The sequence below is a fragment of the Perissodus microlepis genome, chromosome 3 (genome assembly GCF_051167445.1).
Source record: "Perissodus microlepis isolate ML-2025 ecotype Zambia chromosome 3, ASM5116744v1, whole genome shotgun sequence".
Classification (NCBI taxonomy): Eukaryota; Metazoa; Chordata; class Actinopteri; order Cichliformes; family Cichlidae; genus Perissodus; species Perissodus microlepis.
Genome location: NC_140463.1, coordinates 15,702,029 through 15,728,997, shown reverse-complemented (window position 1 = coordinate 15,728,997; position 26,969 = coordinate 15,702,029). Strand labels below are relative to the sequence as shown.

The following is a 26,969-nucleotide window of genomic DNA, read 5'->3' as shown; positions in this document are numbered from 1 at the left end:
TAGCTAAAACTAAAAACAAACTACAAACTACTTCCAAAAACATTCAGCTTTGATATTAATGAGTTTTTTGGGTTCACTGAAAACATGGTTGTTGTTCAATAATAAAATTATTCCTCAAAAATACAACTTGCCTAATAATTCTGCACTCCCTGTACAAAAAATATGTTAACAAAAAAGTTTACTCTGATTTGATGTTTGACAGAAAAGAAAAATGTTTTTGTTTTTTTTCTGAAGTGTCTGTAAATATGTGGTTTCAGCTGCATCTTTAATAAAATGAACATGTGCAAGATTCTCACTCTTGTCTTTGTCTCTTCACACATTGTTAATCACATCAAACATTACAATAAACAGAAGATTTAAATCTCACTTTCACTCAGTGCTATTTGATCAGGTGTGTGATAAGGTCAATATTTAATAAGGAATAAGTTCAAATTTCAACAGCACAAAATGCTGTCAGTTTTAAAAAAAAGTAAAAAAATCAAACTTTCTACTTTACTGTGAAGCAGGTTTTACAATGTTTCATCCTCTTTTACCCTCATTGTGCTTTTGGTATGTGGCTAAAGTTTGTTAAACAAAAAATGAGTGAAGGTTCTACATCCTGCTTCCTACAACTGAACAGATAAAGACTGTATCCACACGATGGCCATAAAGGAGCAACATGTTCTTATCCCAAAGCGTAACATATCGACACTGTGACAAATCGTGGGTATGTTACGCTTTCGCCCACCCAACATGCCTGTATGTTAGATGTTTGAAAACATGAGAACCGTTAGGAATAAATCTACACATGTACATTTATTTTACTTTATCATCGCTTTGAAAAACACTGTCTGACACGATTAAGGCTGTGGTTAGGGTTAGGGCTGGAATAAACAGCTGGATCATGTCTTACCACCAGGAGCGCATCATAGGGACACTGAAGGTTTGTTGTAGAACCTTTCGCGTTACGATGATGCGCCTCAGGATGTGACGAAACGCTGGCATGTTACACGTTGGGAAAGAGAGCGGTCTCAAAGGAGATGTTATTATTTTGCTTCTTTGTCACTGCTTGTAAGAACCCTGTTCATGCTGTATTGATCCCTTTGCAAAGGTTTTAACTTTATTTTAAAAAATCTCAGAAAATCACTTTGATTTATTTTTTCCACAACATCCAAAAAATCTCTGTACAGAGAAATTTCTGAGGTGACTGATGTTTTATGGGCTCAAAGTGTGGTCATAAATATTTTGTACTTGTATGTGTAAAAAAAAATTGTGTGTGCGTAAAAAAGATTTGTATGTGTAAAAAAGATTTGTGCGTGAGTAAAAAAGATTTGTGTGTGGACTTAGCCAAAAAAACCCTGCAAGTTACAAGTACGAATTTTGACCCTATTTTTCTTCCTTTCATCTGATTGGTCAATGTCATGTCAATCACAAATGTAACAATCCAATCAGAGAACAGATGGGTTTGGCTGTCGGAGGGGCGCTTTTTTTGAACTGCCACACACAAATCTTTTTTACTCACGCACAAATCTTTTTTACACATACAAATCTTTTTTACGCACACACAATTTTTTTTTACACATACAAATCTTTTTTACACATACAAATCCTGATTTACAAGTACAAAATATTTATGACCACATTTTGAGCCCATAATGTTTGGCTGTAGACTGCCTCAACATGCAGATCTTAAACTGAGTGGGGAGGGTTAGGACAATGAGACCCTGAGATCCAGCACATATTCTTACATGTACACATCCTGGATTCTTTTTTTATATTTCAGACCTTCAGATTTGGTGAGTAAATATTGATGTGCATTTTATTCATAAAGAGAGTTGAGTCAGCACATTTTGAATGTTTACAACTGAAAGACAAACCTCGTGAGAATTCTTCTCCATTTGATCCTTCAGTGTCGCTGTTGTTTTTTTCAACTGCTTGAGCTGATTGTTGATTTCAGTTTTCTTCTCTGACTGCAGCTGAAATGTTACATGAAGAAAGAGCAGAAGGAAGAAATGTTCATGTTTAAGACACAATAATGAAACAAAACCAGAGTCACATTAAAGCTGTATGATGTAAATATAAGGGAGCCGATGTAGCATGATGCTAACAACATTAAGTGTTGTGGGATGATGTCAACAATCTTGCAGTGGCAGGATTTGTGTTTGGTTAATGACACAGAAACTGCTGCTGGACAAAACTGCAGGAATATAAGTGCACAGGTCTGTGATCATTGGGAGGATGACAGCATCACATATGTCCATGTTTACCTCTGTGTGCTGAGTAGGGATGGGTATCGAAAACCGGTTCTCATTCCCACTGTTTCAATTCCTTGGAATTGTTTGACATTTTTGCAAACGATTCCCTTATCGATTCCAGTCGCCCCGAATGACGTTACCACGTTGTGGAGCGTCATTTACCTGGCAGGAAACACGGCGCCTAAGCGGCTCAAACACTCAAAAGTTTGGTTATACTTTACGAGAACGGATGACAACAGGGCACCTTTCAATACTTGCAAAGTAGATATTTCATTTAAGGGAGGAAACACTACGAATATGCAAAAGCATTTGCTCACAAAACACGCGATGACCTTAAATGAATGTCGTGTTTTTAATTCGCTCCGGACTCGTGAATCTCAACCCAGCAGCAGCGGTAACGTTTGCAAGTCCTCTCCCGTTAATGCGGCAGGTAAATAATCAACTAACAGTGCATATTATGTTAGCGCGATCTGCCTTATTACAAAACCTGCCATTACTGTGCATTTAGGTGACCATGATGAGAGAGACAGACAGAGTCTGGCTCAGATGCTGGCAGTTCTCGCTGCAGTCTACCGGTAGCGTCTCCTTTCAGGCCAGGATAGACGAATGTCACCGAGCAGTGACTAAGTTTGTGGTAAAAGGCTTGCACCCATTTGCCACAGCAGATGATTTTCGGTAAGTGAATGTGTTTAATTGCAGGCAGAGACATTACTGGATATTCTTGTGTAATTGCTACAGAATAATTTATGTTATACTTTGTTATTGCTACAGAAGAATATTTATTTTATTATTTTACATTTACAATTTTTTTCCTGGGGACCCTGTGACACCCCATTGAAGAGCCGTAGGCTGGATCTCTTAAGATCTCACTGCTGGGTTTGTAAGGCCATATTACTCCTAAATTTCTATCTTGTTCAAAGAGAAGATATAAAACAAAGTTCTAAGCTAATTGACCTTAGTGTTCTCCTTTTTAAAAAGAATCGATAAGAGAATCGATAAAGAATCGAATCGTTAAACAGAATCAAAGATGGAATCGGAATCGTGAAAATCTTATCAATACCCATCCCTAGTGCTGAGAGATGCTTTCACTGACCTTTGAGTCCAGTGCAGGAAATATTTCCATCAGCTTCTGAATGATTTCATCCTTCTCCCTCTCAGATTTGATCATCTGTCAGAAACAAAGGCAGATGTTGATGTTTCTGCAGCGCTTTGTTGATAAAAGTGACAAAATTATTGAAGTTTCACACTGTGACCAACATGTTTATGTATAGAAATACTTTAACCCTTTAAGACCTACCATAGAACCAAGTCCGCCAGAGCTTATATTATATTTCTACATGCTGTAGTGCCATTTTTGGGAGCATTTCAAGTTGATATACATCAATACAACAATTATAGCCCAAATTTTAATAATATGTCTGCATTAAGTGCATAGTAATTACATAAATTGCAAAAAAAGTGCAATAAACTACAAAAAATGTAAAATCGTTTTTGTTTTTTTAACATATATTTCTAGTTAGAAAAATTTAAGAGGCTTATCCCTCAAACCTGTAAATACAAAAAAGTTGCACAAAATAGTTTCCCACCACAGGAAATTTATTTTAAGTGTCTTCATAGTTTTATTTTTGAAATACACCAATTTTTATATACTGCAGGAAAATCGAAAATAAATATTATAGTGCAAATTTGCAAAAAAAGCAGCATATTCATCAAAATAAACTATTTCCAGCAGTGCAATTTGAGTCCTAAGCATCCCAGAAACGACATAGAAAGTCATAAAGTCAAACATAACTTTTAAAAACACCAGTATAGGCTCATGAGGCCCTGATGGTAAAAAACTACATTTGCGAAAAATGACGTCACTTCCGGTTTCGGGCAGGACATGGTGGACATGCGATAGTTCGCGCTGACGTCTATTCCAACGTAGGAAGTGTTACAAACAGCTGATCGGATCGGCAAAGCGTGTTTCTGGAATATTATGTTTTTGTTGCTGCAAATGCTTTTTATGTAGTTTTTGCAAAGCTATATGTGGAAGGAAACTGTGACCTAGGACAAGCTGATGGCATAAGATGTAAGTACAACTCCTCCGGTTTCATATGCAAAAAAAATTATTCCGCTAGCTTACGTGGTTGCAGTGCTACCAGGATTTAAAAATAGTTACGCAAAACAGAGCGTGTCCGCTCCGACCGTCTTTAAAGGGTTAACAGACAACAAATAAACAAAATAATTTCCCTTCCTTACTCTGCAACTGCAACAATGGAAGGCAAAACACATGTGTGTGATTACACAATGCAATCACACATTCATTCATAAAAAGTTAATAAATTAAGTTCTATATAGAAATAAGAGAATGAGAATTAATTAGACATTTGTTGTCAAATAAACAAAATTATATCTAAAGTTTCCTTCATAACTCTTTACAATACAAAGATAAAGAGAATTTTGTCAGCATATTAAAATATTTACAATGGAAGAACAAACCTCGTGACATTTGGACTTGAACTGATTCTTCAGGTTCTCTGCTGCTTGTTTCTCCTGCTTGAGCTGATTGATGGTTTCAGTTTTCTTCTTCTCCAACTGCAGCTGAAATGTTACATGAAGAAAGAGCAGAAGGAACAAATGTTCATGTTTAAGACACAATAATGAAACACAACCAGAGTCACATTAAAGCTTTAAATAACAGCTGAATTGTGAAAATATAAGTTGGTTCATACAAATAAGTAACAATGAAAAATGTATTTAAATGTTTTATTTGAATTATCTAAATAATTTAAATAAATGAATATTTGATTTTGAATGTAGTGTCTCCAAAAATAAAAGTAGATTTTACTTAAACACACACACAAACAAAATATAACATTTATAAAATCTGATTTATAAAAAAAAAAAAACAACTACACTGTTTTGTTTTTATTGGTAAAGTTTTACATCACTCCTAAAAACAGAGGGACAAATAATTTTCTACTCACTTCCAAATACAGGTGACACTGTTGCCTCTGTTGTTGCTGCCCTAAAACAACACTTTTTACTTAAAGTAAATGTTGTTGTGGAAACACTTGCTTTCACAAAGTGAACACAAGCTTTACATTAGACAGTTATTCAGTATGTGGCCAGCTTGTGTGACCTTGCTTTTAAATGTGAGTTTGATGACAGAACAGAAGAAATGATCAGCTAGCTGAACACATGTTTAGCTCCAGCACAGGAGAAAGACCTGATTGGACTCTGGATAAAGCTGCTACACTGGCAACACAAACAGAAGCTGCAGTTCAATAAGCTAAATCCATAGTCTGTCTAAGTCTCGTGCTGCAAAATGCTCTAAGACCTGTTTCGGCTGTGGTTCAAACAGTCATCTAGCTAACTTTCATCAGTGTCCTGCTGCCAGAGCTACTTGTAAACTGTGTGATAAAGTTTGTCCGTGTCTGCTGCTCATCCAAGACAAGAGATGTTTGGCGAGTCCACCTACCAAAACTGACTGCACTTTACTTAATAGATGCTTTGTATGCATCAAAAAGATTAAAATGCAGCATAAATGTGAGCACACCTACTTCCTCAGCTAAGGACATCCATCTGATTTTGGACACAGGCTCAGCAGTTTGTATTTTGCTTAACCACATCTACAAAGAGCACTTCAGCAATACACCACTAAAACCACCTGATCTTCAACTGGTTACATACACAAAGAAAATAATTCCTGTGTTAGGCTGAACATCACCCTTTTAGGCAACACTGTTCTACCCCCATGTGCTGCTCCTACTGCTTCTGTGATCTCTACAAACACATCACCTGCTTCCTGCATCCCTGCTGCCCAGATATTGACTGTGTGCATAAAGTGAAACAACTCTGAAAAACAACTCTCATGCCTCCAAACGAGGCAAGATTTTCTTGTAAAACAAAGGGGGGCCCGGCAAAAAAGGTTTAGGAGCCACTGCTGTAGACAAACACCAGGGTCCTCATCTTACACACACACACACACACACACAGACAAGTCTTATATGTTGCCCCATCTCACAGGCCTATACCTTCCCTTCAAGGAGAGAGATTTACGCTCTTTTCACTGAGCTGTTGCCTCCCTTCTTCCACAGACGAGCAGGAGAGCCCCACTCTATCTATCTAACCCCCCCCCACACACACACACACACACACACACACACACACACACACGCCTGAATGTCTCTGACTTACTGCAATGGCCACTGTGTGTGTGTCTGTGTAGAACACATGTGATAGAGCATAAGACATGTTTGTGCAGCTAACCTAAGTGACAAAGTGATATTACTATTGCTAAAGCGATATGGTTAAAATATGTGACCAATACATAGAATAAAGAAATTTCCACCACATGGCACAGAGAAACCTGTGTTTGCTTCCCCCAAACTGTCTGCAACAGAACAAACGTTTTCTACTGTTGAAAAAAAAAAGCTCTTGCTGGTGTGTGGACTGCAGAGAAAAGGAGAACATATTTGTGAGGCCGACGTTTCACTCTGCAGACAGACCTCCGAGCTCTGGCAACGCTGCTGAGCACCAAAGGCATTCATAGGGCGAGAATGAGTATCACCCGCTGGTCTGCTGTTATTTACCACCCAGATTCTCTGAGTCATACAGCTGACTGTCTATCTCGTCTGCTTCTGCCTGTTTCTTCACATCACACTTCGGATGCAGATCTTGAAATGGTAGCTCAAATTTCTGCTGCCATGTCAACACACACCGTCTCAATGAACTCAACAAATTTCTCTGTACATTTTCAACCAACAACAACACCCTGCAATAAAAGACAGTCTTCACCCTGATGAGAAAACACTGAATCTCAGAGTGACTGATGTCTGTAAAACTCTGAGGAGAGTTAATGTATGAAAGGCAGCAGGACAACATTCAAGGACGAGTACTCAGAGAGTGTGCTGAGCAGCTAGCACACGTCCTTACAGACATCTTTAACACCTCGCTGTGGCAGACTGTTGTTCCATCATGTTTCAAATCTGTCACCATAACTCCAGTGCCCAAAAAATCCACCATCATGCGTTTTGCCCTCTGCATTAACTCCCTTAATAATGAAGTCCTTGTAGAGTCCCTTCCACATCAGTCTTTGTACTGGCCAAACCGCTCCACAGAGCGATGTCCTCTGCTCGTTACCTGAGCTTTACGAGAACAGTCACGTATGAATGCTGTTTGTTGGTTGATCATCCCCCAGGAGGTGGTGAAAAAACTGACCCCTCCCACAGGTATCAACACCCCCATGTGTATCTGGCTGCTGGTCTTCCTCAATGACAGAACTCACTCTGTGAGAGTGGGAAACTGCATCTTCAACTCCACCTGTCTCTCCATCCGGTCGTTAAGTCTGACGTCACTAGCCGTGTTTGGGCCTAAACTCCGATGCAGTTCCATATATCAAACGATCACTATGGCATTACTGAGAGTTGAAAAACTGTCTAAAGTTTTTCATCTTTAATAAAATGATCAGCGTTCTGCTCTACCAGGTGTAACAATTGAGTTTAACATCCAGGCATCCATGAAGACGGAATTTATGACATTTAACGGAGTTAGAAGTTAGCAGGAAGTTAACTCGCTAGCTTCTATCTAAATACAATATAGCATGTCCTGACTGCGGGGTTTTGGAAACAAATTAAAGCGTACAGCTCTGTTATCACTTCCAGCATAAATGAAGACAGAAAACTAAACAGCAGTGACGTTTGTAGGGTTACTGAAGTTGGGCTAGCTGGTATATAATGATGTGCTACGTGACCGCTAGCGACACAGCTATGTTAGCATAATATAAACAAGCTAACTTTTTTTCCACTCGATAAAAGTTAACGTGAGTGTTCTCGGTGGTCAGGAACAAATGTAATCGCATGGCAGGATGCTGTAAAAGGACCAAACTTCAGCCAGGAGAACAACTGAGATAATCCATCCACAATACGAGGTTAGTCATTCATATACTGCTGCATGGGCTGGGCTGTAGTTACATCCTAAGGTTTTAAAAACTGAGCTTAAATAAATGATTAGCGGTAATAAAAGCCGAGGGAGGTCAACAGTGATCACTGACTGTTTTAGGAGCTTTTTGAGATTAAATAGAAGAAAATACAAAACATTAAACATGTTAACAACACAAAAGCCACATTAAACGCAGACTACTTTAGGCCCGGAAGTAGGATTCGTCACGTCATCACTTAACAATCGGATTGGCTCCCATCAGGGCTGTTTACTGAGCCCGCTGCTTTTCACGCTGCTGACACATGACTGCAGTGCTGCATCTTTCTCTAATCGCATGATTAGGAACGCAAATGACACAACAGTGGTGGGTCTCATTAAGGACAACACAGATCTGTCCTATAGAGGACCGGTGCAGTGTCAACAATCCTGAATGTCAAGAAGACCAAGAACTTGATCATCAACTTCAGGACAAATCAGTCCAGTCATTCACCACTAATCACTGACAACAGAGCTGTGGAGGTAGTCAGCAGTGTCAACTTTCTGGGGGTGCAGAGAACTAAGAAGTTAGACTGGTCACCAAACACATCAGCACTGGTTAAACAGTCTCAGCAGTGTCTGAGCTTCCTGCTTCCTTCCAGGACTTCTCTTCGACCCATCCAGGAAGTCGAGCACAGATGCTGTCTCAGCAGAGTCCATAACATCATCAGAGACTCCGCCCACCCCCACCATGCACTGTGCTACTTGCTGCCCTCTGGAAAGAGGTTTAGCAGCATCAGGACCAGGACAGCCAGATGTTACAATAGTTTCATTCTCCAACCATCAGCACACCAACCACCCACCCTGACTGCCTCCCCCTCCCCTCTGTCCCCCATGACTCTATATTTACAGCTGTGTCATTTCATGGCTAAAATGATGATTGTACACTTTTCTGCTGCTGTTACTGCTGTTCAATATATTAAAGGTCCTGCACAGATTTTCTTTGCCACTAAAAATATTTCATAATCCTAATAACATTTCCAGGGCTCGCAAAATTTCAAAATCCCTGGTAGCCCTTCGGGCAGGGACTCTTCAGTTTTTTGTAGCCCAAAATAAATTTAAGTAGCCCGAATAAAAAAGAGAGCAATTTTTTGATTGATGTTTTGTTTCCTGTTTTGTTTCCGTTACAATATTAATGTATAATATTGTAACGGAAACAGTAACAAAGGCGCTTGTCGAAAATCGAGGGAAAACCAACAACACACCCCGGAACATTATGTTATTTACACGGGTGCACATAAGTGGTCCGCAGGTGCGCATTCGCTGTCAAAATAAAAGACGCGCACCAGATAAGAAGTTGCAACGCGCGTTTGCGTCCATATAAAAGGCACTGTTTTTGTCCGCTAGAGTGGGATTTTCACGGCACATTCTGCACCACATCTCTGTGCGTTCATCATTTGTTTGAAGCCAGCTCACCTCCTGCAACCACTTTTCCGAGAATACGTGCTTCTTTTGCGGTTTGGACTCCTTCTGATATTTCTTTGGAGGTGGAGGAACACCAAAGTAATTGCTTAAAGGAGCTTCTTCGACATCTTTAAGAGTTCTAAACAAATGTCTGTCCTCCTCCAGAAAATCTTATGTACGCAAACATGCGTTGCAACTTCTTATCTTGTGCGCGTTTTTTTTTTTTTTACAGCGAATGCGCACCTGCGGACCACTTATGTGCACCCCTGGTTATTTAGCTCGTCATATTGCAGCCACAGAAATTCTTTGTCCATGAAACCATAAAGCTGCACTTTCTTTTTGCCTTATAGTCTGATTTGTCCTAACTTTTCCGTTTTGTGGTAAGCTTTTCTTTGGCTGTCACTTCTTCACCCTGACCTGTCTTATTTGGCTCAGCAGAACTAAAATATATATCCTGCTGCTTTTACACACGCACTCACATAACGCTCAGCGATTCTCTGCGCAATCAACCTCTCACATGTTTAAGCTTGCTGCGGGAGATTTCACTTGTCATGTTTGCATAGTAAGCTAACGATTGATAAGACGATGTCAGAGGAATTGGTGCGCAAATGATCGTCACTCACCAATCAGTGCTGTCGCTCTCTATAAAACAGTTCGCGCGATTGCAAAGTGAAACCAAAAAACAAGCGCAAATTCAAACGCGATTTCAATATGTCACATATTGACAGTGGCTCACCGATGCCAATGACATAATTACCCAGCTACATTTTCGAAAGAATGCAAAAGCATTGACATATATTTTTCCTTCCTACGATAGCCCGACGGGCAGGGCAGAGATAGATTTTGGTAGCACGACTGGAAAAATCGCTAGCCCCAGGACGTCGGGCTAGCGATATTGCAAGCCCTGATTTCTTTACCTATATTGTTACACGTTTATCCTCTTTTTTTAATATTTGAAACTTTTAAACTTATTTTTATTGATTTATTTATATTCTACAGTCTGATGACGAGTAAATGCACCACAATTTCATTCTGATGTGCACCAACTGTTCTGAATGACAATAAAGTGGTGATTCTGTTCTATTCTGATAGCTTTATACAAAGAGATTAAATCAAAGCTATTTTATGTAAATATAAGTGAGCTGATGTAGCCTGATTTTAACAACATGAAGTGTTGTGGGACGATCTGAAAAATGTGTATAAGGTGGATTTATAAGTGCTTTTGTGGTCAATGATACAGAAACTGCAACAATGGAAGGAAACACACATGTGTGTGATTACACAATACAACCACACATTCATACATAAAAATAATAAATTAAGTTCTATATAGAATTAAGAGCCTGCTATGATATAAATTACAAAACTACGATCCCAAAGAAACACATTCATTTGCATTTCATTATTAGTTCATAGTTAATTGAGTATTTTAAACTAACAGTGTTGATAGAAATGAAAAAAGGAAGATGATGAGTTTCTGCATGTCAGCACTTTCTTTGGATGTAAACATGAATTATAATCTTGTTCAATATATAGAAACAGTTACTTTTAGAGACATTTGGTGTCAATTAAAGAAAATAACAAAATTTTGGTGTCTTGTGTTGGTCAGTAAAGCATCAGTGTCAGAATTAAATGTAAAAACATAAAAGCATTTTTTGTCTTTTGCCTTTGTTTCATCGTCCCTACGCATGCTCAATCATCCAGGTAAGTTTTCAGTGGGAGAAACCTTTCGTCACTCATCCAAGTGACTTCTTCAGTCTCAGGTGACTGCAGGTTTCCCCAAATCTTATAAACAGTACATTTGCATAATGACTAATAGTAGCACCACTGAAGGAACAATGGGCTGTGAGGTCAGTTCCTTGATCAACATCATCATGTTTAAGGAACACGTCTGTTCAGTGACAAATAGTTGGAGATCAACATATTCCTAAATAAAAAATAAGCAAAGAACGAGGTTGCCACGTTCTTCGGTCATTTTGCTGTTCAGTTATGTCCTACAGCAACTACGACAAAATTTCTAGACGAGTTCCTGAATTTATGTTTCAAATCTATGAGGCACCGGCTGGAAAATAAATGAAAATAAACACCTTCAAGCACGGAGAATACAACAGAATAAAGATTGTTGTCAATAAATGACAGTTAATCACAGCATCACTGCAAACAGCAGATAAATCAGCCTAAAAAATTATAATCAGTACAGCTCTGCTTATTTTCAATGAATTATATAAAATCAGGATTTCTGAATTTTTCTTCAGAGTGTTTCGATCACCAGAGAAAGAGATCTGATTAAACATGGTAGTCATGTAAATGCAGGAAGTTAGTGTATAAAAAATGAACCTGTTGTTTTGTGGAATCGAGCTCATTTCTCAGTCTCTCCATCTTCTGTTTCTCTTCCTTGGCTTGACTGATGTTTCCATAAAGCTGCAATTAAAGAGAAACAAAAACAGAGAAGACAAAAGTACGTTTTTATGTTTTTTGTTATAACATGTGGATGATTACACAGAGTCAACAAATTAATTACTATATGGAATCACAAGTTTGATATGATATAAACTGAAGAATGGAGAACCTAAAGAAAAAACTGTATTTGAATTTCATTATAAGTAAATTAATTAAGCTTTGTCTTAAATTAAGAGTTTTCATATAAGAAGCAAGTATGTGTGACAACAACACACACCGTCTCAATGATGTCAACAAATTTCTCTGTACATTTTCAACCAACAACAACACCCTGCAATAAAAGACAGTCTTCACCCTGATGAGAAAACACTGAATCTCAGAGTGACTGATGTCTGTAAAACTCTGAGGAGAGTGAGTGTATGAAAGGCAGCAGGACAACATTCATGGACGAGTACTCAGAGAGTGTGCTGAGCAGCTAGCACACATCCTTACAGACATCTTTAACACCTCGCTGTGGCAGACTGTTGTTCCATCATGTTTCAAATCTGTCACCATAACTCCAGTGCCCAAAAAATCCACCATCATGCATTTTGCCCTCTGCATTAACTCCCTTAATAATGAAGTCCTTGTAGAGTCCCTTCCACATCAGTCTTTGTACTGGCCAAACCGCTCCACAGAGCGATGTCCTCTGCTCGTTACCTGAGCTTTACGAGAACAGTCACGTATGAATGCTGTTTGTTGGTTGATCATCCCCCAGGAGGTGGTGAAAAAACTGACCCCTCCCACAGGTATCAACACCCCCATGTGTATCTGGCTGCTGGTCTTCCTCAATGACAGAACTCACTCTGTGAGAGTGGGAAACTGCATCTTCAACTCCACCTGTCTCTCCATTGGCTGCCATCACAGCTGTTAACTGAGCCCGCTGCTTTTCACGCTGCTGACACATGACTGCAGCGCTGCAACTAGGGCTGCCACGATTAGTCGACTAGTCACGATTACGTCGACTGTCAAAATCGTCGACGACTGATTTAATAGTCGACGCGTCGTTTGAAGCTTTGTAAGATCACAAAAGACGCAGGGATAAGTAGTAGGATTTAAGAGTGTAATAACGGACTGAAACAGAAGATGGCAGCACTGCATGTACAAGGATGCCAGCTGCCGTTAAACCCCGAAGAAGAAGAAGCAGCTCTGTCCCAGAATTCATAGCGCAGCCCAGCTCAGTTTCCAACAATGGCGGCAGCTAGTTAGTTTTAATATTACTCTTATTATTCTTTCTGGGTCACAAAATAAACGTTTAACATATTTTCAGGCGAGAATGTAGCTGTGTAAACCTCAAATATCTGCTCAGTTTATCAAGACACCACATATTTTCAAAAGCGCTCCGACGTTTTCGGAGACGTCTGTTACCCACTAGCTCGATAGCTAGCTGGGGGCAAGGCTCACTAGAGCCCGTGAGAACACCGGACTCCCGGCTAATCGTTTTCAAACCCACCGCCGTCTTTCGCTACTCAGGTTAAACATGATATATAAGTCACTTAGATAACTTAAAAATTATATTGTCTGGCTTTTTTTTAGTGTTTTATTTGTTCCTGAGTAAATCGGTTTTATTAAAGTTATAGTTTTTACACAGCTGAATAAACATCAAGCAGACAACTGATTATCAAAAGTGTGAGATGCTCTTGAATATACTCCGATGTCCTGTTATATTTTAGATAGCAAGGAGCAGACGGCTGAGTTTTTTAAACTCCACCAAAACAATCTGCAAATGTCATTAAAATGTAATAAACTATCATCTTGTCTTTATTTTTTAGTTAGCACATACCTTAAACACTTAAAGCTGTAAGCTAATGATAGTTATATAAGAGCAGATGCATGCTGGTGCAATAAGCTGTACTTTTATGTCCAATGGATGCATGATCTGATTAGTCGACTAATCGCAAAAATAATTGGTGACTAGTCGACTATCAAAATAATCGTTTGTGGCAGCCCTAGCTGCAACTTCCTCTAATCGCATGATTAAGAACTAAAATGACACAACAGTGGTGGGTCTCATTATGGACAACACAGATCTGTCCTATAGAGGACCGGTGCAGTGTCAACAATCCTGAATGTCAAGAAGACCAAGAACTTGATCATCAACTTCAGGACAAATCAGTCCAGTCATTCACCACTAATCACTGACAACAGAGCTGTGGAGGTAGTCAGCAGTGTCAACTTTCTGGGGGTGCAGAGAACTAAGAAGTTAGACTGGTCACCAAACACATCAGCACTGGTTAAACAGTCTCAGCAGTGTCTGAGCTTCCTGCTTCCTCCCAGGACTTCTCTTCCATCCATCCAGGAAGTTGAGCACAGATGCTGTCTCAGCAGAGTCCATAACATCATCAGAGACTCCGCCCACCCCCACCATGCACTGTGCTACCTGCTGCCCTCTGGATAGAGGTTTAGCAGCATCAGGACCAGGACAGCCAGATGTTACAATAGTTTCATTCTCCAACCATCAGCACACCAACCACCAACCCTGACTGCCTCCCCCTCCCCTCTGTCCCCCATGACTCTATATTTACAGCTGTGTCATTTCATGGCTGAAATGATGGTTGTACACTTTTCTGTTGCTGTTATTGCTGTTCAATATATTAAAGGTCCTGCACAGCTTTTCTTTGCCACTAAAAATATTTCATAATCCTAATAACATTTCTTTTAATATATTGTTACACGTTCATCCAAGACTCTTTTTTATATTGGAAACCTTTAGACTTATTTTTATTGATTTATTTATATTCTACAGTCTGATGACAAGTAAATGCACCACAATTTCATTCTGATGTGCACCAACTGTTCTGAATGACAATAAAGTGGTGATTCTGTTCTATTCTGATAGCTTTATACAAAGAGATTAAATCAAAGCTATTTTATGTAAATATAAGTGAGCTGATGTAGCCTGATTTTAACAACATGAAGTGTTGTGGGACGATCTGAAAAATGTGTATAAGGTGGATTTATAAGTGCTTTTGTGGTCAATGATACAGAAACTGCAACAATGGAAGGAAACACACATGTGTGTGATTACACAATACAACCACACATTCATACATAAAAATAATAAATTAAGTTCTATATAGAATTAAGAGCCTGCTATGATATAAATTACAAAACTACGATCCCAAAGAAACACATTCATTTGCATTTCATTATTAGTTCATAGTTAATTGAGTATTTTAAATTAACAGTGTTGATAGAAATGAAAAAAGGAAGATGATGAGTTTCTGCATGTCAGCACTTTCTTTGGATGTAAACATGAATTATAATCTTGTTCAATATATAGAAACAGTTACTTTTAGAGACATTTGGTGTCAAATAAACAAAATAACAAAATTTTGGTGTCTTGTGTTGGTCAGTAAAGCATCAGTGTCAGAATTAAATGTAAAAACATAAAAGCATTTTTTGTCTTTTGCCTTTGTTTCATCGTCCCTACGCATGCTCAATCATCCAGGTAAGTTTTCAGTGGGAGAAACCTTTTGTCAGTCATCCAAGTGACTTCTTCAGTCTCAGGTGACTGCAGGTTTCCCCAAATCTTATAAACAGTACATTTGCATAATGACTAATAGTAGCACCACTGAAGGAACAATGGGCTGTGAGGTCAGTTCCTTGATCAACATCATCATGTTTAAGCCCCACGTCTGCTCAGTGACAAATAGTTGGAGATCAACATATTCCTAAATAAAAAATACACAAAGAACGAGGTTGCCACGTTCTTCGGTCATTTTGCTGTTCAGTTATGTCCTACAGCAACTACGACAACATTTGTAGACGAGTTCCTGAATTTATGTTTCAAATCTATGAGGCAACGCCTGGAAAAAAAAATGAAAATAAACACCTTCAAGCACGGAGAATACAACAGAATAAAGATTGTTGTCAATAAATGACAGTTAATCACAGCATCACTGCAAACAGCAGATAAATCAGCCTAAAAAATTATAATCAGTACAGCTCTGCTTATTTTCAATGAATTATATAAAATCAGAATTTCTGAATTTTTCTTCAGAGTGTTTCGATCACCAGAGAAAGAGATCTGATTAAACATGGTAGTCATGTAAATGCAGGAAGTTAGTGTATAAAAAATGAACCTCTTGGTTTCTGGAGTAGAGCTCATTGTTCAGTCTCTCCATTTCTCTCTCCATCTTCTGTTTCTCTTGCTGGGCTTGACTGATGTTTCCATAAAGCTGCAATTAAAGAGAAACAAAGACAGAGAAGACAAAAGTACGTTTTTATGTTTTTTGTTATAACATGTGAGTGGTTACACAGAGTCAACAAATTAAGTACTATATGGAATCACAAGTTTGATATGATATAAACTGAAGAATGGAGAACCTACAGAAATAACTGTATTTGAATTTCATTATAAGTAAATTAATTAAGCTTTGTCTTAAATTAAGAGTTTTCATATAAGAAGCAAGTATGTGTGACAACAACACACACCGTCTCAATGAACTCAACAAATTTCTCTGTACATTTTCAACCAACAACAACACCCTGCAATAACAGACAGTCTTCACCCTGATGAGAAAACACTGAATCTCAGAGTGACTGATGTCTGTAAAACTCTGAGGAGAGTGAGTGTATGAAAGGCAGCAGGACAACATTCATGGACGAGTACTCAGAGAGTGTGCTGAGCACAGATGGGCAATAACGCGTAATCCAATTACATTTTCAAGTAACGAGTAATATAACAGGTTTACTTTTTTGGAGAAGTAATCAGTAATAAGTAACTATGTCCTCTGCTCTTCACCTGAGCTTTACACATCTGGAGGACACAGTCACATACAAATTCAGCATTATAACACCCCCACACACCCCACCCCCACCTCTGTCTTCTGAGCGGTGCTTTCACTGACCTTTGATTCCAGTGTAGGAAATGTTTTCATCAGCTTCTGAATGATTTCATCCTTCTCGTTCTCAGATACGATGATCTGTCAGAAAGACAGACAGATGTTGATGTTTCTGCAGCGCTTTGTTGATAAAAGTGACAAAATTATTGAAGCTTCACACTGTGAGCAACATGTTTCCAACCATTGTGTCCTGATTGGTGTTTATTTTTCAGTGATACAGACTGTAGAGAGTAATATGTAAAGAATCTAAATGATTTTAATTACAGTCATAAACACACAAAAACTAAAATCACTTTATTTCTTAGACATTTTATTTAAACACAACTACTGAGGATTAGTGCTACTCTGTGCTACTCTGCTCCAGCTTATGACCTTCAACCACACAAGTCTCATATACTCTACAGCCTAATAGCACATTTATTTTTGTTGTCAGTTTAAGGTTTGTAGAATAATAATGAACTTAAACATAACCACAGCTTTTACAAGGATACAGTAATGTGTCTTTAATGAAATGAACCTGAGCAATATTCTCACTCTTGTCTTTGTCTCTTCACACACAGTTAATCACATCAAACGTAACAATAAACAGAAGATTTAAATCTCACTTCACTCAGTGCTGTTTGATCAGGTGTGTGATAAAGTCAATATTTAATATGAAATAAGTTCAAATTTCAACAACACAAAATGCTGCCAGTTTAAAAAAATAAATGAACATTAGACCAAATAAATATTCTGCTGTGGTAGTTTCCAACATATTAACTTATTTTATGACAGACTTTTTTTCTTTGCTGTGGAGCATTTTTTACAATGTGTCATCCTATTTTTCCCACATCCTCAAAATCTCCTTAAAGTGAAGGTTACTGTGTTCATTTACTGAGTTCTCATTTTAGACCTTTAGATTTAAATTAATATATTTATATAGTACAGTCTGATGGTGAATAAATACTTATGTTCACAATTATACTATTCATAAGTTGAATCAGCAATTTCTCAATGTTAACAGAAAGACAAACCTCTGGATTTTTGTTCTCCAACTGCTTCTTCAGGTCCTCTGCTGCTACTTTCACCTCCTGGAGCTGTTTGATGAATTCAGTATTCTTCTCTAACTGCAGGTGAAATTTTACATGAAGAAATGTTCATGTTTAAGACACAATAATGAAATCACAACCTGAGTCAAGTTAAGGCTGTAAATAAAAGCTGCATTATGTAAATGTAATAGAATATATAAAAACTAATACATGAAGAATTATTTGTAAATAAATGGAGACCCTGGACAGCTCAGTAGTCTATCGCAGGGCTAACACAGAGACAAACAACCATTCACAGCTATGGGTATTTTATAATCATCTATTAACCTTGTAGTTGAAATGCTTGTGTGGGTTGCCATGACAACACAAGAAGCCAGCATCATAGATCATCATATCATTTTCTAATTGTTTTCCCCCGTAGGGAAATTGCTCCTCTGCATTTAACCCATTCACCCAGTGAAGCAGTGGGCAGCCACCAATGCAGCGCCTGGGGAGCAGTGTGTAGGGACGGTACCTTGCTCAAGGGTACCTCAGGGTAGATGTTCGGTGGAGCCGAACCCCCAACCTTCCAATCATGGGGCCACCACTCTACCTACTGAGCTATCCCTGCCTCTGTGCTGCCCCATGTGAATACGGCAGCATTTAGATCAAAAATAAATGCACAAACTCTAACGGTGTGTTCACAGTGAATGCGTTAGACACGACCAGAGCGTCAGGTTTACATGAAAAGTCAGTGGAGAAGTGATGACACGCGACTGGGGTCCCGCGAAAACTCAGAAGCAGAAAATGCTCTCAGTTTAAAAAAAAACCCCACAAAAATAAATAAAAAAAATTATTCAGCTTTGGTAGATTCCTGCATATCAAACACTCTGATTTCACAACAGACTTTTTCTTCTTTGCTGTGGAGAATTTTTTACATGTGTCATCCTATTTTTCCTACATCCATAAAATCTCTGTAAAGGAGGTGACTGTGTTCATTTACTGAGATCCACAGTTTGCATATCATAAATTATTTTTCTCATATTTAAGACCTTTAGATTTAGATTAGTTTACTTATATTGTACAGTCTGATGGTGAGTAAATACTGATGTTTACAATTATACGATTCACAAAGAGAGTTAAATCAGCAAAATCACAATGTTTATAACTGAAAGACAAACCTCTGGATTTTTGTTCTCCAGCTGATTCTTCCGTTTATCTAATGTTTGTTGGAGCTGATTGATGTTTTCAGTAATCTTCTCTGACTGCAGCTGAAATGTTACATGAAGAAAGAGCAGAAGGAAGAAATGTTCATGTTTAAGACACAATAATGAAACACAACCAGAGTCAGATTAAAGCTGTATGATGTAAATATAAGGGAGCATGATGTTAACAACATTAACTGTTGTGGGATGACGTGAAAAATCTTGGATTGTTGGATGTCAAAGTTGTGTTTGGTTAATGACACAGAAACTGCTGCTGGACAAAACTGCAGGAATATAAGTGCACAGGTCTGTGATCATTGGGAGGATGACAGCATCACATGTGTCCATGTTTACCTCTGTCTGCTGAGAGATGCTGAGCTTTGAGTCCAGTGTAAGAAGTGTCTGAATCAGCTTCTGAATGAATTCAGTCTTCTCTATCTCAGATTTGATCATCTGTCAGAAAGAAACACAGACAGACAGATGTTGATGTTTCTGCAGCACTTTGTTGGTAAAAGTGACAAAGCTATTGAAGTTTCACACTGTGAGCAACATGTTTCCAACCATTGTGTCCCCTTACTCAATCTGTTTGGTGTCTTTTTAATGATACAGACTGTACAGAGTAATTTATAAAGAAAGTAAATTATTTTATTTACAGTCACAAACGCAAGAAAACTATCGATCCATTCTCTACCGCTTATCCTTCCCAGGGTCGAGGGGGGGCTGGAGCCTATCCCAGCTGTCTTAGGGTGAGAGGCAGGGTACACCCTGGACAGGCCGACAGTCTGTCGCAGGGCCAACACATAGACACAGACAACCATTGGCACCCACACAGTGGGAGGAAGCCGGAGTACCCGGAGAGAACCCAAGCAATCATGGTGGTTAGCACTGTTGCCGCACAGCAACAAGGTCCTGAGTTCAATTCCACCATCAGGCCACACAGCATCAGGCCGGGGTCTTTCTGTGTGGAGTTTGCATGTTCTCCCCGTGTTTGTGTGCGTTCTCTACAGGTACTCTGGCTTCTTCCTACTTTTCAAAGACATACAGTTAGTGGCGATAGGTTAATTAGTAACTCTAAATTCCCCGTAGGCGTGAGTGTGAATGGTTGTCTGTTTCTATGTGTTAGCCTTTTGTAAATAAATAGAGACCCTGGAGAGGTCAGGTGTCTATCACAGGGCTAATACTGTATAAAAGGCTCTGAGATTTTATGTTCCTGAAATATTGTTCTGAGTGAGGTTATGGGAAATGACGTAAGCATAAGTTTGATGTGCTGTGCTGCTGCTCCAGAGGGAGAGAGGGTACTTCTGGGTCAGTTTTTGGTTATCACCTCATGATGTAAGCTGTGTTCCTGTTTGCAATCCTTCACAGTGATACTTCAAGTGTTAAGATAATGCCTGAAAGTAAGTTACCTTAAATATGTTTATTTGCAAACTCCAGTTTTACCGTGGCTTGAATTACTTTCGACTGAGTTATAACCAATGTTCCCTCTAATTTTTCATATGTCTGAGCAAACACACAAAGTCCCTGAGCGATCCCTTGGACCACTGTGAGCAACATTAAACATGTGCACTGTGGTCACGCCAGTATCGAATCCATCCAAGTTACATGGTTTATTAAAATATGAACAGCATTTACATTTATGTTAGACTACTTTTAACCCTTTAAAACCGGTCAGAGCGGCACGCTCTGTTTTGCAAAACTATTTTTAAATCCCGGTAGCTCTGCAACCGCGTAAGCTAGCACAATAATTTTTTTTGCATATGAAACCGGAGGAGTTGTTCTTACATCTTATGCCATCAGCTTGTCCTTGGTCACAGTTTCCTTCCATATATAGCTTTGCAAAAACTGCATAAAAAGCACTTGCAGCAACAAAAACATAATATTCCAGAAACACGCTTTGCCGATCCGATCAGCTGTTCATAACACTTTCACTTGCACTTTCTTGCAATTTATGTAATTTCTATGCACTTAATGCAGACATATTATTAAAATTTGGGCTATAATGGTTGTAATGATGTATAGCAACTTGAAATGCTCCCAAAAATGGCACTACAGCATGTAAAAATATAATATAAGCTCTGGCGGACTTGGTTCTATGATAGGTCTTAAAGGGTTAATTAAGGGCTAATTTAATTAGCCCACTTACGATGAAAATTAAAAAAAACAAATCTTGTTCATGACCTGTGTAGTATGTTAACACTATTGTAAGTAAAAATAACTTGAACTCCAACTTTGAAAACACAACTTTCTTTTTTCTTTTTTTATAAAGCTCTGACTTGTATTATGAGTCTGTGGTCTGGGAGAGAATCCTGTAACTCTCTGTCTGCAAAATACAGCAAATAATGACCAATGCTGGGCAATTAATTATATAGTTACTTCTTCAAAAAAGTTACTGAGTTTTGCAAACAAAGTTTTTTGCAGCTGTTTACCTAAAAATGCAGCCAAGGTGTTTTTTTAGATAAACATTTCAAGCTATTTAGAAGAAGTTAGAAGTTAGAAGTTAGAAAACTTTATTTGTCAATTTCTTCAAATGTACTTGCCATACAAAGGAATTGAAATTACGTTTCACACTGTCCCATGCGTAGACATTGGCAACAATAAAGTGCAGATGCACAACAAAAAAAAACAGCCCTAACAATAAGGTAATATTGAATGTAAATGAGATTTACAGAACAATCAGCTGTTCTGCATCAAATTTGATGCCACACAAATTATTTGTGCCACTCCAAAAAATAATTTCTGTCCACTATGAGATAAAGGAGAACAACAGCCTGACACCTGCAGGCCTGACAACAGGAGATGTATCACTCCTGTAACATTCAGCAGTCGCCTCATTGTTCTGACACACACAACAAAACTATTGACTACACTACACACTAACTACACAAGACAACACACTAACTTTAGCCTCCAAACACGCTAAACGTCGCAAATCTCTCACATCTCAAAACACCGCCGTCAAACTTCCCCCCTTCCTAAACATCTAAATACCATGTTGCTATATCATTTTTTGATTGGTCGACATGGTACATTTTCCCACCAATAGGAAAGAGTAGGTTTTTTTTTTTGGTTTTGTTTTTGCTCACAGGCGGAGAGTGCCTTTGAGCGCTTTCCTTATAGTATATATAAACAACGATAGTATTCAGGGGAAAAAAACAAATATTGCAGATATTTTTATCATAACTCTGGTTTTACGTGGCCTATCAACACAATTTAAAAACTGGTATAAAGTCCACACTTTTTCCGTCAATTGTTCGTCTGTCCTGCTCACATCTCCAATGGTTTTGCACGTTGTCATTAACGTGGCTTCAGTCCACATCAGCCACGCCGCTCTGCTAGCTAAAACACCAGTGTCGGCACATAAGGATGCTGTCATAGCCTGTCAACGACGTTGATTAGCTGCGCATATGCGAATGTGAATTGCATTATTGGCTGGAGCAGCCAGTCACCGGTCACTTACTGACTGACATTGGAAAACAGAATGAATTGTTAAAGTATTTATTTTAATTTCAATTCAGGTTAGATTTTTTTTGTGCGCAGAGACCTGCCAGCAGTGCGCAATTGCACATGCGCGCAGCTTAGAGGGAACAATGGCTATAGCGCGTTTTCATGTGGTGAATAAGGCATGTGCCGCCATAGTGTAGTAATTTTATTCAGCCACACGATGGCGCATTTAATGATGGTTAGAGACGGTGAATGTCTCTGCTTGTAGTATGACGTTACCACTGTGTTTAATCTGAGTTCTCTGTATGTTTGAACCCAGTAATGTAATATTTATTGGTTTATATATTATGTCATGGACATTATATGGATAGATGGATGTGTAACTTTATCTTACTTTATATTTTGAGTTTATATTAGTTGAACCAGTGTTGCTGTAATATATTTGGTCAAACGGCAACTTATTATTTACTACAGACTATTGGCAACATTGAGCATTGAAGTGACGATAAACCAGCTGACTGTGACAGTTCAGCAAAGTGGAAGCCTCTTGTCCTCCTTCCTGTGTTCTGACCGACACACCATCTTGTTAGCTGTTGAACCTACACCACCCCTCACCTATTACTCCTCAATAAACACAGAGGAGGACAACCATTCACATCTATGAGCAATTCAGAGTAATCTGTAAACCTAACCTCCCTAACTGCAAGTCTTTGGACTGTGGTAGGAAGCCAGATTATCTGGACAGAACCCGTGCAGACACGGGGAGAACATGCAAATCCCAGCCAGATGGTGGATTTGAACACAAGACTTTCTTGCTTCTTGGAAATGGTGCTAACCACCATGCCACTGTGCCATGTTTCACGGTTTTAGATAACTGACAGCCTGGAATGGTCATTAAACAGCACTGATTAAACAGTCTCGGCAGTCTCTGCACTTTGCATTTTGGATGAGGAGAGCACAGCTTTCTCCTCCATCATCTCCACTTCCTACTGAGGCAGCATCAAAAGTGTGCTGAGCAGCTGTGTCTGTTGACAGCTTCAAGGCCTCAGAGACGAAATCACTGCAGAGAAGATCATCAGGACTTCTCTTCCATCCATCCAGGAGCAGAGTCCATAACATCATCAGAGACTCCACCCACCCCCACCATGCACTGTGCTACCTGCTGCTTTATTTATTTTTATATTCGATGATGAGTAAATGCACTGGAATTTCATTCTGATGTGCACTAACTGTTCCGAATGACAACAAACTGGCGATTCTATTTTATTCTATTCTATAATCATAAATAAATGAAATAACTAAATGAAAGAAGAAAGTTGCTACATTTCTGCAAGTCAGTACTTTCTTTGTCTGTTTCAGACATTTGTTAACAAATAAACAAAATAATCTCTTTCATAACTCTTTACAATACAGAGATAAAGAGACATTTAATAGGAACACAAACTCACATATGACAAATAAATAACAAATACGAACCTTTGCTTTAATGTCCTGCAGGTTCTTTTCAGCTTTCTCCCTCCTCTGTTGTTCCTCCTCCCTCCTCCCTTGTTCCTCCAGGAGTTTCCTCCTTGAAGTTATTGGCAACTGAGAGATGGCAGACAAACAAAGTACAACTTTACTTGAGTATTTATTTTTCTGAGAACTTTTTAAGTTTACTTTAGTTATTGCGCATTGGATATTCATCACTTTGAGCCTCCAAACATCAAACCAATTTGAGCCAGGATGAGGATGTCGCATAAATACAGATGACACGTGCCAAAGTCAGGGGTTAAAGTGTGTGTGTGTGTGTGTGTGTGGGGGCGGGGGGGGGGGGGGGGGGGGGGGGGTAGCACATGACTTTGTCACACAAAACGGGCTCATTATTACTTTTGGTTTAACAAAACTGAGTTATTATTTCAGGTCACTTCAAACATCAAATTGCTTTGAGCATAAGCTCTAACATGTGAAAGGCAACGCTGTTTGTTTATTAATCACACGGAGATTTTGCATAAAATCAGATGAAATAGATACCAGAGGCAAAACTGAGTTCATAGTCAGGAGTTAAAGTTTTTTGTGGCATCTCTTCCTGGAGCTTCCGCTGTTTTCCTTCCCACACATTGACCTACTTTGATGAGATTCCCGATCGTGCTTCGGTAAGAAACTTGTTATATTTGTGCTGTGATGTGCATGTAGTGGCTGTTATGTTGTGAAATAGCGCTGATGGCAGCAGCTGGCTGCACAGCTCGGTGCACTCAGCCAGAGGAAAAATCCGTTTTTGTCAGTCATGTGACCCGCCTGTCACGTGACACAGACTCGCTCTCCTCCAGTCCTCATTTATAAAGTGCTTTACAAACCCAAATGTGATCCTCTTGAACTGATTTTTAGTTTTACTGTCGTTATTTTCCTCTCAGTTCTCGATTCTCTCACTAGTTAGCGAACATAGAATAATGTAAGTCTATCAACTGCAACCAACCACGTGACGTCATGCTCCGTACTGACAGAAGATGGCGCTAAACATGTTTTTAAAACTTTAAGCACTTATTTCTTAAATCCAGCTTCACAGTTACATCTATGTCAGTGTTTGAGGGCTCAGTGTGTAAATTAGCCTTTATATGTGCAGCTTTCATGTCCTCTTAAAGGTCCAGCTGCTGTTTTTCACAGACACTGAAAAGAAAGAGCTAACTTCACTCGGAGATGGAGAAATCCCACTTTAACATCTTTATTGCTCATCTTCTGTTCAGAGGAAAAGTTTCCCTCTACAATGGAGGCAACAGAAAATAGAGCTTTTTTTCTTCTTTTTGTCGCTCAATCTCTACTTAAGTAATTCAAGCTAATTACATTTATTAGAATTAAAATTTACAGTGAATTAATGTTTGTATTCCCATTTACTGATATTATTATTATTATTATTATTAGTTAGCTTTGCACAAAAATAACTGGTAGAAACGTCCAAAGAGCTACTTTTACTTTTTTACTCTGAGTACGTTTCAGAGTCTGTACATTTTCATTTTTACTTGTAAAGAAATTGAATCAGTAGTTCAACTTTTACTGAGTATGTTTTAACACTAGTGTTTGTATTTCTACTTATGAACAGAATGTCTGGACCTTGTCACCTCTGGTGTCATTAGGATGAAGATTTATGTCAGTCTGTGGGATTGTACTCTTAAGGTTTATATTATCAATGGTAATTATCTGAAGGTGCATTTCGGGGTTTGTTATGGAGTAACACAAAACTAATACAACACAGTGTAATGGATTACTTACTCCAGGTAATAAATAATGTAACACATTACTTTAAAGTGTAAGGTGAATTACAGCATGAGCGCAACACTGATTAAAGCCACAATCAATAAATCTGCACATATGACATAAAACACAATGATACGGTAGAAAAACTTGTTTTTCATTTGTGGGTTGTATTTTTAAATCAATATGTTTTTTTTTTTTTTATTAATGAGCACGCCTATTGTCTTTGTTGGTGATGTGTGTTGTCATCACCTAAAGTCCAAGAAAAGCTTGATTATATAAAATAACTTCATCAGTAGCAACATTTTTACTAAAACAGAGACTGTGGTGACATTACTGAAGTAGTAATCTGATAATGATAAATGAAAACACACTGATGTTTTCACATTATTTCTGCTTCATTCCTTTAATATCAAAAGAGAACTCTTTCTACTCACTCTAGTATAGCACATAAGGCACATAATGTACATAATGTCTGTGTGATAACCGTGTCCAGTGTTTTTCTTTTTCTGTTGAGCATTATTTCAGGTAGTTTTATTGTGAAATCCTGATTAGTATTTAATTTAATTTTTGAAAAACAGTAAACATTTTGATATTTAACTTATTTGTGTTTATCTACTCACGCATGAAGTCTGCTTCTCAGTTTTGGTAGAACAGCTGCTGGTATTGAGTTGCTGTGTCTCTCTGGCTTTCTTTTCAGAGGAACCTTTAGCATCTCCTGAGTCAGTCTGATCCTTTGGCCTTCTGTTGTTCTCTTTTTGAAATTAAAATTAAATAAGAACGAAATGCCCGAACTTGGATTAAAATATTAAACCTCTCATCAGAGTCTCAATGAAAACATTGATTTATAGTAGTGAAAAATAATAATTAATCAGCGACTTACTCATCATGTGTTTCCTCTTCCTACGTAAAAGAACAACAGCTGATAAAATTAACAGCATGATGCAAAGAGCCAAACTAACAGCCAAACCGATGATGACAGCTGAAGAACTGGACGGGATCTCAAAGAAATCCTCTGAAATGGTAAAAAACAAAACACATTTCTACACTCTAAAAAAATGATTCATGGGGTTAGTAAGTAAAGCTTAAAATCAATAGCTTTTTCTGCATAAAAAATTAAGTTTGTTGCATGTACACATTGTAATCAGTTGATAACTTAATTTAATGAGTTGGTCGAAATGAAAATAAAGAAAACAGTCTTAGCTC

At 38.4% G+C, this 26,969-nt stretch overlaps 1 protein-coding gene across 2 annotated transcripts in view; it reads right to left on the bottom strand.

Moving 5' to 3' along the window:
* LOC146390153 (uncharacterized) overlaps positions 1–26,969 on the bottom strand; it is a 66,438-nt gene that overhangs the window by 25,832 nt on the left and 13,637 nt on the right. For both annotated transcript variants that reach the window (XM_084923199.1, XM_084923200.1), the window contains exons 6-17: positions 26,647–26,778; positions 26,387–26,517; positions 24,015–24,122; positions 19,452–19,550; positions 19,074–19,163; positions 17,899–17,991; positions 16,892–16,966; positions 16,124–16,219; positions 11,937–12,020; positions 4,716–4,817; positions 3,328–3,402; positions 1,857–1,955 (exon numbers count right to left, since the gene is read on the bottom strand). In XM_084923199.1, the coding sequence (XP_084779325.1) occupies positions 1,857–1,955; positions 3,328–3,402; positions 4,716–4,817; positions 11,937–12,020; positions 16,124–16,219; positions 16,892–16,966; positions 17,899–17,991; positions 19,074–19,163; positions 19,452–19,550; positions 24,015–24,122; positions 26,387–26,517; positions 26,647–26,778 (1,184 nt within the window). The remainder of the gene's footprint in view (positions 1–1,856; positions 1,956–3,327; positions 3,403–4,715; positions 4,818–11,936; positions 12,021–16,123; positions 16,220–16,891; positions 16,967–17,898; positions 17,992–19,073; positions 19,164–19,451; positions 19,551–24,014; positions 24,123–26,386; positions 26,518–26,646; positions 26,779–26,969) is intronic.